Consider the following 14,044-nt stretch of genomic DNA (forward strand, 5'->3'; position numbering starts at 1 on the left):
GGAATTGCTTCCGGGTCAACATGCAAAGTGGCCTTGGCTCCTTCGATAGTCGCCAAACCTTCCTGATAACACTTCAGGTATTTAATTAGGACTTTACTCAGGCAGCTATTTTCTCATCAAAAAATGTCAAGCCAATGTAGGTGAATTTCTCTCAACCAATTTCACCCCAGTCAGGCTTGGGCCTGAGCCTTTTACTACAATCAGTGGTAACTGAACCAGCTGATTCTAATAATAGACCAGAACTGAAGTTGTACCCTTAATCTGTGAAGGTTCCCTGCTATAGGCTCTCAGTCTAGCCGAGGTCATGCGCAAACTTAAGGGTTGGAGTCCAGAGTGCATTTTGGTAAAGACTGGTTCTGCAATCACCGACATGGCCGCACCAGTATCAACCTCCATTGGAACTGGAAGCCCATTTAACCAGACTTATATTTTGATTGGTTCTGATTTGGATATTGCTGAGCAACTTAACCATTCCAAACCAGATGTAGGTGGACTTTCCAGGGTGTGCACTCTCCTGGATACTGTCCTATGAGTTCTCTTACTCAAGTAGGACAGTTTTGTTGTCTCGGGTTCACATCCTAGCAGCAACAACAATGGTTTGCTGGCACGGAACTGAAGGAAATGTTACTGTTTGGCTGAGGTTTGGCTTTGTTTTGGAGTTTTGCTGTGGGCTGACCTAGAGTACCCCTGTTCAGGATACGTCCTGAGTGAGGTGGTGCAATTCCTTTCGCTCAAGTGATGTTCCCCAAGCTGAGTTGGATTGGTGAGGGTATCCATTTCCATCGGAATACCCTGTAACTCATATGCTCCACTTGCTGCACTTTCCCAGTGATAAAACCAGTTGTGGTGCCTGTTTGAAGTCTGTTTGGGCTTCACCTAGTAGGCACTTTTGCATGGTTTGACCATTAATCCCACATACCAAATCGTGTCTCAGCAACTCATTAAGTGTTAAATCAAAGTCATATGCCTCTGTCAGTCATCTTAACCTAGTCAAAAATCCCACTATGGATTGCCCTGACGCGCACATTGCTGAGTAAACCATTAGTGTCTTAGAATTAGAGAAGATTTGGGGTCATAATACTTCTTCATAGATTTGTCAACTTTTGAAAGGTATTAGTTTCTAGTGCCTTGGAGAAATTTAGGCTCCTAATAATCAAAAAGGTTGTGGGTCCACAAGCAGTCAGGAGAATTACTCGTCGTTTTTCATCTACCCCAATGTCATTTGCCCAGAAAAAAATAACACATTCATTCGACATACTGAGCCCAGTCTTCAATGGCAGGATTGAATGAGTTAAGCTTCCCAAATAATGGAACAAAAACAGAAGTTGCTGGAAAAGCCCAGCAGGTCTGGCAGCATCTGTGAAGAAAAAAATCAGAGTTAACATTTCAGGTCCGGTGACCCTTCCTCAGAACAGATGGTAGCTGGGAAAATGTTGGTTTATATGCAGAAAATATGGAGGGAATGGGGTAAGGAGTAAACAATAGGATAAAGGATAGAGCCCAAAGAGAGAGAAGAGCAGTTGCATAGACAAAGGAGTTGCTAACGATCTGGCTGGGACGGTGAATAGTTGTTAATGGAGACTGTTAGTGACTAACAACAGGAGGTGTGTAATGGTGGGCTATGTGGTAACAAGGCCTGGTGTGTGGGGTAGGGGGCTAGGACATGGGAGAGTTTAGGTCCTAAAATTATTGAACTCGATATTGAGTCCGGAGGGCTGTAGGGTCCCCAAGTGGAAAATGAGGTGTTGTTCTTCCAGCTTGCGTTGGGCTTCACTGGAACACTGCAGCAAGCCAGAGACAGATGTTGGCCAAGGAACAGGGTGGTGTTTTAAAGTGGCAGGCAACAGGTAGCTCAGGGTCTTTTTTGCGAGCAGAACGTAGATGTTCTGTGAAGTGGTCACCCAGTCTACGCTTCGTTTTCCCAATGTGGAGGAGACCACATTGTGAGCAGTGAATGCAGTAGACTAGATTCTGGGAAGTGCAGGTGAAGTGTTGCTTCACCTGGAAGGTATGTTTGGGTCCTTGGATACTGGGGAGGGAGGAGGTAAATGGGCAGGTGTTGCACCTTCGCTGGTTGCAGGAGAAGGTGCTGTGGGACTGTGTGGGTTGTTGGGGGTGAAGGAAGAGTGGACCAGGGTGTCCCAGAGGAAACAATCCCTGTGGAAGGCAACAAAGGAGGGGAAGGAAATATATGTCTGGTGGTAGCATCTCGCTGGAGATGACAGAAATGGCATCTGATGATTTTCTGGATGTGGATGCTGGTGGGACGGTAGGTAAGGATAAGGGAAACCCTATCACTGTTGCGGGAGGGAAGAGAAGGGGTGAGGACGAAACTGCGGGAGATCCCCACCCATCACCCTCCTCCGCTTGGCCGAGCTCGTCCTCACCCTCAACAACTTCTCTTTTAACTCATTTTCTTCAGGTCAGAGGGGTGGCCATGGCTACCCGCATGGGACCCAGTTATGCCCATCTCTTCATGGGGTATATGGAACATTCCTCGTTCCAGTCCTATTCCCAACCCCACCCACAACTCTTTCTCTGATATATCGATGACATAATCAGTGCTACTTCCCTCTCTTGTATGGAGTTGGAAAAGTTATTTGATTTCGCTTCCAATTTCCCTCTGCCCTCACTTTCACCTGCTCTATCTCTGACTCATCCCTTCCCTTCCTCGATGTCTGTTTCCATTTCTGGGGATAGATTGGCCACTAATATCCACTACAAACCCACTGACTCTCACAGCTATCTGGACTATACATCCTCACACCCTCTTCCTGTAAAGACTCCATCCCATTCTCTCAGTTCCTCTGTCTCTGTCGCATATGTTCAGATGAGGCCAACTTCGACAAGGGAATCTCCGAAATGTCCACTTTCTTCCTCAACCGAAGATTCCCCAGCACTGTTGTGGACAGGGCCCTCAACCGGGTCCGACCCATCTTCCACACTTCTGCCCTCGCCATCTCTCTTCCCTTTTGCAACAGCGATAGGGTTCCCCTTGTCCTTGCCTACCATCCCACCAGCAACCACATCAAGAAGATTATCAGATACCATTACACACTACCTATTGTTAGTCACTAACAGTCCCCATTAACAGTTAATCATCCTCCCAGCCAGATCATTATCAACTCCTTTATATACGCAACTGCTCTTCTCGCTCTTTGGGCTCTATCCTTTATCCTATCATTTACTCCCTACCCCACCCCCCTCCATATTTTCTGTATATAAACCAACATTTTCCCAGCCACCGTCAGTCCTGAGGAAGGGTCAGTGGACCTGAAACATGAACTCAGACTTTTTCCTTCACAGATGCTGCCAGACCTGCTGAGCTTTTCCAGTAACTTCTGCTTTTGTTCCTGATTTACAGCATCCGCAGTTCTTTCGGTTTTTGTTTCTCAAATAATGGCACAATGCCAGAAATGCTTACTCCAACTCATATATGACTGTAGCGAGCAATTATCTTGAGGAGCGTACTTTTCTCTCTGCCATTGAAATAACTTCACAGAGGTCAGTATCCTATTACCAAGTCACCCTTTATTTACACTTGGAGAGTTCTTGGCTCCCTCAGAACCAGCTCACAGAGTGAACAGAACCTCTGACCCTCCTGTTTTCATCTGTCAGCCAGGGCTCTCTGATTGGACCAGCTTAACAGCCCCAAACAAGCAACTCATGTTTTATGAGATCTATCTGGCTGACTTTGTGACAATCACTATAGGAATCACCACTGTTCATTGGGATGTGGGCATGATTGGCAAGACCAGAATGTTTTGCCCATCCCTAATTGTCATGGAGTCATAGAGTATAGAGTTGTACAGCACTGAAACAGACCCTTCGGTCCAACTTGTCCATGTTGACCTATGTTGTAATTGTACCAACCTCCACCACTTCCTCCGTCTCTTGAACTGAGTGGCTTCCTAGACCATTTCAGAGGATAGTTAAGAGTCATGTTGGTCTGGAGTCACATGTAGGCCAGACAAGATAAGATTTCCTTCTGTAAAGGGCATTCCGTAAAGGTAGGTTTTTATAATAATCAGCCGTAGTTGCTATGATCAGCATCACTGAGTCGTAGCTTTTAATTCCAGTTTTATTAACTGAATTCAGATTCCACCAGCTGCCATGATATATTTCTGAGATATAGAACCATGTCATGTTAACTCTAATCTCAAACTCTACTTGATATTGCCTTCACGTCTGTCATTTTCTAGTACATTTAACTCTTTATCAATCTACGCGAGAGTATCATTTGGGTGTGGGATAAAACTACACAGCATGCACTCACAATATACCTGTTTACAGCTTTATTCAGGACTGATTATGCTTGCTTTGCAATTTCTATTCCTGTTACAGTAAGTTTTTTTCTCAGTCTCACTGGGTGGTCTCTATATTGAAATACTTGACTTAAAACAAAAGCAAAAGGTTAAAGTGAATTTCTTGAATTTTCACCCCACCCTACTCTAAAATTAAATTTAATGGATTGGACATTGTGCATTGGATTGCAATGGGTTCATGAACGCAGTTCATCACCACTTTCTCAAGGGTATTTAGGGATGGACACTAATTGCGGGCCCAGTCAGTGATTTAAACTTATTTTACAAAAGTGTAATTTTCATTTTATTGATAATTTCTGCTTATGTTTTTATTTTTCCTTCCCTTAATTGCATATTCAACTTACAAAACTACAGTTATGCCAGAAGAAATATATGGATCATGCCTTTGATTTTCAAATGCTCTATGGATCGCATTCAGTGAATTTGAGGAATGTTGGTAGTGAAGTCAAAGCTTTCTCAACAGACTATAAAGGAGCTTGAGATTTTATTGTTGTTTGAAGTACCATAGAAAATCCATGAATGCAACTCTGAATCAGGTACATTTCTGATCTTAAAAAGTTAATTAACAAGTTCCAATTCTCTATTTTAAATGGTATGCTCAGGCTATGGCATACTGCCAAGATTGATATTTATTCACAAACTTAATTCTCTTAAATAATTAGTTTAGTAATACAATTATAAAGCTACCTATCTGTATAGCCCCTGCACCCTGTGCCCCCGCACAGAGGGTCTAAAAGCCCTCCGCATCTTCCTCTCTTGTAGGCCCAACCAGTCCCCTTCCACTGACACTCTCGTTCGCTTGGCAGGACTGGTCCTCACCCTCAAGAATTTTTCCTTTTGTTCTTCCCGCTTCCTACAAACCAAAGGGGTGGCCATGGGCACCTGCAAGGGCCCGAGCTATGCCTGCCTCTTTGTAGGATTCATGGAACAGTCCCTTTTCTGCAACTACACTGGCATCATCCCTCACCTCTTTCTCCGCTATATTGACGACTGCTTTGGTGCTCGAGCATTTCATCAGCTTCGCCAATACCTTCCACCCCACCAAATTCACCTGGACCATTTTACCTCCCTCCCCTTCCTGGATCTCTCTGGTAACCGACTCATCACTGACATCCATTTCAAACCCACTGACTCCCACAACTTCCTCTCACCCAACCTCCTGTAAAAATGCTATTGCATACTCTCAATTCCTCCACCTCTGCCATATCTGCTCCCAGGATGAGGTGTTCTACTCCAGGACATCCCAGATATCCTCCTTCTTTAGGGACTGTAGTTTCCTCTCCTCTGTAATTAAGGATGCCCTCAACCACATCTCCTCCATTTCCCACACGTCTACCCTCAAAACCATCCCCCCAACAGCAATAAGGATAGAACTCCCTTAGTCCTCACGTACCACCCCACCAACCTCCAAATCCAGCACATTATCCTCTAACATTTCCGCCCCCTACAATCAGAACCCACCACCAAAAAGATATTTCCTTCCCCACCCCTTCCCGCTTTGCCCAGGGGCCGTTCACTCTGTGGCTCCTTTGTCAACTCCACACTCCCCACCAACCCCTCCACCACACCCTGTACTTTTCCTGCAACTGCAAGAGGTACAAGACCTGCCCCCATACCTCCCCTCTCACCTCCATCCGAGGTCCCAAACAATCCTTCCAGATACGACAGAGATTCACCTGCACTTCATCTAACCTGATCTATTGTATCGTTACTCCCGATGTGGTCACCTCAATGTCAGGGAGACCAAACGCAGACTGGGGGACCGGTTCATGGAGTACCTGCGCTCTGCATGCACCAAACCAACCCGATCTTCTGTTTGCCATCCATTTTACTTCTCCCTCCCACTGCCCTGGCGACATGTCCATCCTTCGCCTCCTCCACTGTCGGAGTGAGGCCAAGCGTAAACTGGAGGAATAACACCTGATATTTCGCCTTGGGAGCTTACAGCCCAATGGCCTCAATACTGACTTCACCAGCTTCACAATCCCTCCACCCCTGCCCCTCCTCCTTGCCTCCCTGACGTGAGCAAACCTGTCCATCTTCCTACTCATCTATCCGCTCCACCCTTCCCAGTGACCAATCACAATAATCCCCTACCTGCATCTACCTATCACCATACCACCTACCCTCCCCCCCCCCCCCGCCCCCCCCCTCTATTCACTTCTGGGCTCCCCTCCCCCTCCCCAGTCCTGACAAAGGGTTTCGGCCTGAAACATTGACTTTCCTGCTTCTCGGATACTGTCCGTCCTGCTGTGCTTTTCCAGCTCTATTTTTATTGACTCTGGCTTGCAGCATTTGCAGTCCTTACTGTCTCCAAGCCCCTGCACCCTACTTGATGTTATGGATAGGAAATTGCCTTATAATTCATTATAGGAGCACAGAAACATAGAAACTAGGAGCAGGAGTAGGCCATTTGGCCTTTCAAGCCTACTCCTCCATTCCATATGATCATGGCAGATTCTCCATCTCAATGCCATTTGTCCACTTTTTTTTATACTCCCTGCCATAAATTTGTCAAACTTGCTGACTAAATAACTAATGATTTTTACAAAGTCAGCCAACTGGACATCATAGAATATAAGCTCCCTAATTGGGGGTGTTAATCTGGTTCTATCAGGGAGCCCTGGCTGACATAAAAAGGTTGAATGTCAGGGATACTGACACTCCAGTGCCTGATTCTGTACGGGGCAGTGTTATGAACCAGAACCCCTCAAAAGGTATTTTAAGAACGTAGACTAGACCCTAACATTTTCTTATTTGAAAGGCAAATGCAAAGTGTGATGCAATACAACTGGTCAAACTACTCAATGTTAAGCAAAACACAATTTATTTAAACACCGTAGTTAAAATGCGACCAAGAAAGAGGAATTTAGAATAACTTAACGGATTGGAAGCTTAACAGAATGATAGATAAAGTAACTGTTACTAATTAACAATCCCAATACCATCACATCCCATAAACACACCCCTCGGCAAAAAGGAAAATTCGGACACAGATTCTCAAATGCAGTTCTCTAATCCAGGAGGAAAAAAACATCACGAGAAGATTCAGATAAAGTGGCAGCCAAGAGACATACATTGAAGCTTCCAACTCTTTTGAGACCCCAATAGCTTCTAATGTTACTGAAAAATCCAAACCCCAGAAATCTGGATCTGTGAGAGCTGGCCACACCCATTCAGGCTGTTTAAAATGAAAGATTCTAGACCTCCCAAGCTGTTTACTCAAGAGGTCTTCAGTAGCCAGTTCGGTACGTTTGCCTTAAAAACTCTCTTCAACATAACCAGGACAAAATAACCTCTTAAAGTGACAACATCGTCGCAGGCAGTAATACAGTCAAGGACTGTTCACATGCAAATAAAGGGTGATTTAGTGCTGGGATACCTGCGTCTCTGAAGTTATTTCAATGACAAAGGCAGATTAAGAACACGTCTCAGGAATTTCACAAGCTTCTGCTCTTCTTCAAATCGTGTCATTGCACCTTTTATAATCAACTAAGAGGGCAGATTTAATACCTCATCCCAACCCCACCTCACCACACACGTTGACACACACACACATCCCCTCCCCCAAAGTATGCAGCCCTTCCAACAGAGCTGCATCCACTCAGGTCTTCACTGGATCACCAGCCGAGATTGCTCAAGCCTGTGAAGTGAGGCTTGAACCCACTAGCTCCTGCCTCAGTGGCTGAAGGTGCAGCTCCTGAGCCAAAGCTGGCAGGCCATTCAGTGACAACAAGGTGCAGGGCTGGATGAACACAGCAGGCCAAGCAGCATCATAGGAGCAGAGAGGCTGACTTTTCGGGCCTAGACCCTTCATCAGAAAAGGGGGAGGGGAAGGGGGTTCTGAAATAAATAGGGAGAGAGTGGGAGGCGGATAGAAGAGGGATAGAGGAGAGGATAGGTGGAGAGGAAACAAACAGGTCGAAGAGGCGGGGATGGAGCCAGTAAAGGTGAGTGTAGGTAGGGAGTTAGGAAGGGGTTAGGTCAGTCCAGGGAGGACGGACAGGTCAAGGGGGCGGGATGAGGTTGGTCGGTAGTAGATGGAGGTGCGGCTTGAGGTGGGAGGAGGGGATAGGTGGGAGGAAGAACAGGTTAGGGAGGCAGGGACGAGCTGGACTGGTTTTGGAATGCGGTAGGGGGAGGGGCTCAGTGATCAGCTGCTAACGAAACTGCCTGCACCATTAACAAAACACAATATAGAATACTGCAGATTGCAGTAAGCAGCCATAAGTATGGGCATAAAGTATGTTTTCCTTCATCATAATTGATACATTGTGTGCTCCTTCAACGATCCAACAGTTCAGCTGGACACTGTCAATTTGTTTAAAATTTAGTGAAGTTCAGAATTATCTACAAATTCCTTTATCTTACGGTTGTAGTAAGTAGTTACATCATGATGAGGGTATTAAAACTGTAATGAGCTATTGATTGGAGTTGATAGAATGGTCAACTGTACAGAGATGAACAGAATTAAAAATAAGTGAACAAGATGCCCCAAGTGAATATATTTGTAGTTTTTCTAAAAAGCAGCCAAGATGATTGAACTGTTGGAAGTAGAGTTGGGTGTTTTATACAAATACTAAATCTAGCCATTCAATATCCGGTTGTACAGATGGGACCGGGTTTTCTTTTAATTTAGAAAAACAGCAGAATCACTATTTTTTACCATGATTTACAAGCTGCTGATAAAATTATGGAAAAGTACAGGTTTGAAATACGGTTGCTGTTGCAATGTAGGAAACAGGGCAGTCGGTTTGTGCAGAGTGACTTCTCACAAACAGCAATGAGATAAATGAGCAGATCGTGTGTTTCTTTTTAGTGATGTTAGATCAGGGACTTAAGCATGTAGTCCAGGCAGACACTCCAGTACAGAGGGACAGCAGCATTGGCAGTGGTGGCTACTTTCAGATAAGGTGCAGATAAGGCCCTGCCATTCTTCTAGGGTGGACATAATGGACACACAGCTCTATTGCATTCACCTCACCAATACTGAAGCAGCCAACACCATTAAAACTGATTATAAGATCATTATAACATTGCTGTTTTTGTGGACTTGCTGTACGCAGATTGGCTGCCATGTTTCCTAATTACTAACAGTGACTATATATCAAAGACTACTTCACTGATTAGGCTGCGAAGCATTTTGGATATCCTGGGATTGTGAAAAGTGCTCTCTATCTTCATGTAAAGGAATCCTGGAGGACAACAACCTATCCTAGCTATGAACTACCTCATTACCTGTCTGAATAATACAGCTTGGTACTTTTAATTTCCCAATTCACCTGCTGCCATCTTTGTCAGATATTATAAAAAAACACAGTTGTTGTTTTGTCTCTTAGCCTCAGGCACTGTTCTAGACCTTTATTTCTTAAACTTCCATACATTTCAGGTTGATTTACTCATTTATCTAAGTGTTGAGTTTAATTTTAGCTATGCACAGCCAACAGGAGATTTCTCAGCTACTTCAAAGACCGGTCTGTCAGTGACTTAATTCCAAACCCTGTCCACCACCCCCATGCTGTCTCCCCACTCAGCGGGCTTTCGTTAAGGTTAAAAGTCAGAGGAGAGTCATTTGGGAAAAGTAAAAGGACAGTAGAAAGGATTGGAAGGAGGTATGCACACAGCAAATGGTCCTTAAACCTGTGGATAAAGTTTCTTGAGTTCTAAACATTAAGTAAGCAGTGATTGGCAGAAGGCTAGACCAGACATATCACTGCTGTTGGTTTCAACGATCCCTTGCTTATGTATTTCATATTCCACAGCTTCAATGACCACATACCAAACATAATAATTGGTCCTCAAAACCTCTCCATTCGAGTTAGAATTATTTTTGGATTGACAAAATTATTTTACCTGCTTACGTTGTATCCTCCTATCTTCACAATAAACCTGAAAGGAAATCTCTCTAATTACCATGGTTTCAAAATGTTTATAATTAAAACTATCTTTATCAGTGTCTTGTGCTATGCAGATTGGTTTGACCAAAGAGAGATTTTGTCTGCTTACACAAAGCAGGTTATGTGGGATTTAGTCTTAGGCAACCATTAGCCTGGGACACATTTCAATGTATAAGGCAGGGCTTGAATATCCTATATCCTTTCAAAGAATTTGATATGATTTCAATTGTCTCTGGCCCTTTAGTTCTCAATCATTCCACAATTTGCAAGATCATGAGTCAGCAGAATTTCTGAAGTTAACTACACGCCATCAATTCCATATATATTATTTGAAGGAATGCTGTTGAATCTTGCTGAATAACAGGGTTTCACAGATCTGTCTCCAGATTCAATGTTTATTATTGAGTGCATTCTCAGGAGCAAAATACGTTACCACACCCCCTTCTTCTGCTCTTTGTGTGCAATCAGCAAAATATAAATTAGCTTTGGTGTTAATCTGAGATGAATATTCAGGGTATGGAGGCATGCGCAAGTCTAGAATTTACACTGAGCAGGGTCTAAATCAATGTGATTGGTGAAATATGTTTCATCATTTATAATGTGAAATAAATATATAAAATCAACAGGTTCCAGCATAAAAGCAACCGTTGTGATTTTCTGAACTGAATGTACATTTAATGCCTGCAGGAACTACACCCTACCAGATTAGTAAAAGCTTGAACCTCCTTCACCAACTCAGCCAATTTGACTTCAGGTAGCGATTCTTTCATTCATTCAGGAGATGTGGCCAGCATTGGTTCGCCAGTTTTTATTGCCCCCCCCAAACCCCATTGCCTCTTGAACTGAATGACTTGCTAGGCTCATTTCAGAGGGTCATTAAGAGTTAACCATATTGGTTGGATTTGAAGTCATATGTAGGCCATACCTAATAAGGACCAAGCAGATTTCCATCGCTGAAGAACATTAGTGAACCAGGTAGGAGTTTATAACAATTGACAATAGTTATACGGTCACCATTAGACTAATCTTTAATTCCATATTCTTATTAAATTTAAATTTCTCTATCTACCACAGTGAGATTCAAACTGACACCCCCAGAGTGTTATCCTGGGTCTCTGGATTACCTGCCCGTTAACACACCATTATGTCATTGCCTCTCACTACACAGCAATGTTATCATAGGGTAAGTCTTCCTGACTTCACATATGCTGTAGGTTCATTGATAAATTACTGTTTATGATTGGTCACAGAAACATGTAACTATCAGCATTTTAATGAGCAAACAATATGGAATTTATAAAAGTGAACCTAGCACCATGAATAGAGTGTACTGTGCTTTGTATTGTATATAAAGTACCTGTAAATTGTGCTTACAGGACATATTGTACTTTGCAAACTACATTCTGTCCTCAGGAAAGGACTGGAGTTAATTCTGAAAGAAGTCTTAAAATACTTAGAAAAGAATAGTACGATTAGTGTTATGAAAGGGAAATCCTATTTGATTTGATTTGATTTATTATTGTTACATGCACCTAGGTACAGTAAAAAGTTTTGTGTTTTGCGTGCAGTTGAGGCAAGTCATACCATACAAAGTGCATGAAGGTAATAGAACAGAGTGAGGAATACAATGTTACGGCTGTAGAGAAGGTGCACAAAGAGCGAAAACAACATTAAATTTAAAATTTGAGAGGTTCATTCAGAAGTCTAATAACAGCGGGGAAGAAGCTTTCTTGAAGATTTTTGAGTAGATTTGTAGCTCGGGTTGTGGGTGTTGAGGTTGGTTGGCTCGCCAAGCTGGTTCGTTGTTCTGCAGACGTTTCATTACCCTGCTGGGTAATATCATCAGTGCAGCGCTGTTGTGATTTCCCACCTGGTATTTAAACTCTGGTGTCCGTTGAGCTGGATTACCTCACTTCCGGTTTTCTTTCGCAGTGGAGTGTATATAGGGTCCAGCTCTATGTAAGAAAGCCATCAACAAACACATAGAGCTAGCTCCTATATATACGCCACTGCGAAGGAAAACCGGAAGTGAGGTAACCCAGCTCAACAGACACCAGAGTTTAAATAACAGGTGGGAAAACACAACAGCGCTGCACTGATGATGTTACCCAGCAGGGTAATGAAACGTCTGCGAACCAATGAACCAGCTCGGCGAGCTAACCAACCACAACAAGCTGTTCTTGAATCTGTTGGTAATGTTTAATGCATCTATGACATTTTTGAGGATATAACTAATAGATGAAGGACAACCAGTAGATGTAATATACATGGACTACAATAAGTAATTTGATAAGCTGCCTCAGAAATGGGTAATGCACAAGATAAGAGCTCAAGGAGTTGGGAGTGATATAGTAGATGGATAGAGAAGTTAAAAGACAGGAAGCAGAGTGTAGGAATAAATGGGACATTTTCAAGTTGGCAGGCTATGACAAGTGGAAACTTGCAAGGATCAGTGCTAATGTCTCAGGTATTTACAATCTTTATTACTGATTAAATGAAGGGACAGAGATTAATGCACCTAATTTTGCTGACAATCAAAGTTCGGGGTAAATGCAAGTTGGGAGGAGGACAGAGAGAGGCTGCAAAGAGATAGAAGCAGATCAATTGAGTGGGTGGCATGGCAGAATGCGAAGTATAATGTGGAGAAGTGAGAAGGTATACACTTAACTAGTTGTTATTCATAAGAATAGAGAAGCAGAATATTTTTAACAGATGTGAAATGTTGTTCAGAGTGGGTTGGCTGTACTTGTACAGGAATACAAAAAGTTAGCAGGCATGCACAGACAGCAAATGAGAAAGTAAATGCTACGTTGGCCTTGAATGCGAGAGGATTGGAGTACAAGAATAAAGCCTTGTTAAAATTGTATGAGACTTTGGCGAGACCATATCTGGAATACTGTATAAAGTGTCTAAGGAAGGGTAAATTTGCATTGGAGGCAGTGCAGTGAATGTTCACCAGTTTGGTCCCAGGGATAAGGGGGTTAATCTATGACGAGAGGCTGAGTAAATTGGGTCTATACTCTCTGGAGTTTAGAAGAGTGACATGTGATTGTATTGAAAATTCATGACTGTGATAGGGCTTGGTGGTATTTACTAAGACAGTGTTTCCCCTAGTTGGGGTCTCTAGACCAAAAGTGTACAGTTTCAGGATAAGGGACATATCCTTTAGGGCTAAGAAAATGAGAAATTTCTTCATTCAAAATCTCTGAAACTTTCTACCCAGAGGATTGTGGATGCACATAAATGAATATATTAAGGCTGGGATAGACAGTTCTTTGGTCCCTCAGTGAATCAAGGGATATGGGGAGCAGACAGCTAAGTGGTAAGGTCACATATGGAGTACCACATACAATTCTGGTCACTTTGCTATAGGAAGGATGTTATTAAACCGGAATTGGTACAAAAACTATTTACACGGATGTTACGGAGACTGGAAGGTTTGAGTTATAAGGAGAGGCTGGATAGGCTGGGACTTATTTCCTAGAGGATAGGAGGCTGAGGGTTTATCCATGTTTATAAAATCCTGAGGGGTCTAGATGAGGTGAATAGTCAAAGTCTTTTCCCCAGGGTACGGAATTCTAAAACTAGGGGGCATAGGTTTAAGGTGAGAGGGGAAAATTTAAAACGGACCTGAGTGACAACTTTTTCACACAGAGGGTGGTGTATGTGTGGAACTAGCCTCCAGAGGAAATGGTAGAGGGAGGTACAATTACAACACGTAAAAAACTTTTGGACAGGTACATGGATAGGAAAGGTTTAGAGAGATATGGACCAAATGCAGGCAAATGGAACTAGTTCAGTTTAGGAAACCTGGTCAGCATA

At 43.2% G+C, this 14,044-nt stretch overlaps 1 protein-coding gene across 1 annotated transcript in view; it reads left to right on the forward strand.

The window, feature by feature from the left end:
* Positions 1-370: 370 nt before the first annotated feature.
* LOC109937609 (E3 ubiquitin-protein ligase Midline-1-like) overlaps positions 371-14,044 on the forward strand; it is a 313,576-nt gene continuing 299,902 nt past the window's right edge. Inside the window, exons 1-2 of the mRNA XM_048602529.1 lie at positions 371-484; positions 6,943-7,042. Of these exons, the coding sequence (XP_048458486.1) occupies positions 371-484; positions 6,943-7,042 (214 nt within the window). The remainder of the gene's footprint in view (positions 485-6,942; positions 7,043-14,044) is intronic.

The sequence above is a fragment of the Rhincodon typus genome, chromosome 11 (assembly GCF_021869965.1).
Source record: "Rhincodon typus isolate 14 chromosome 11, sRhiTyp1.1, whole genome shotgun sequence".
NCBI lineage: Eukaryota > Metazoa > Chordata > Chondrichthyes > Orectolobiformes > Rhincodontidae > Rhincodon > Rhincodon typus.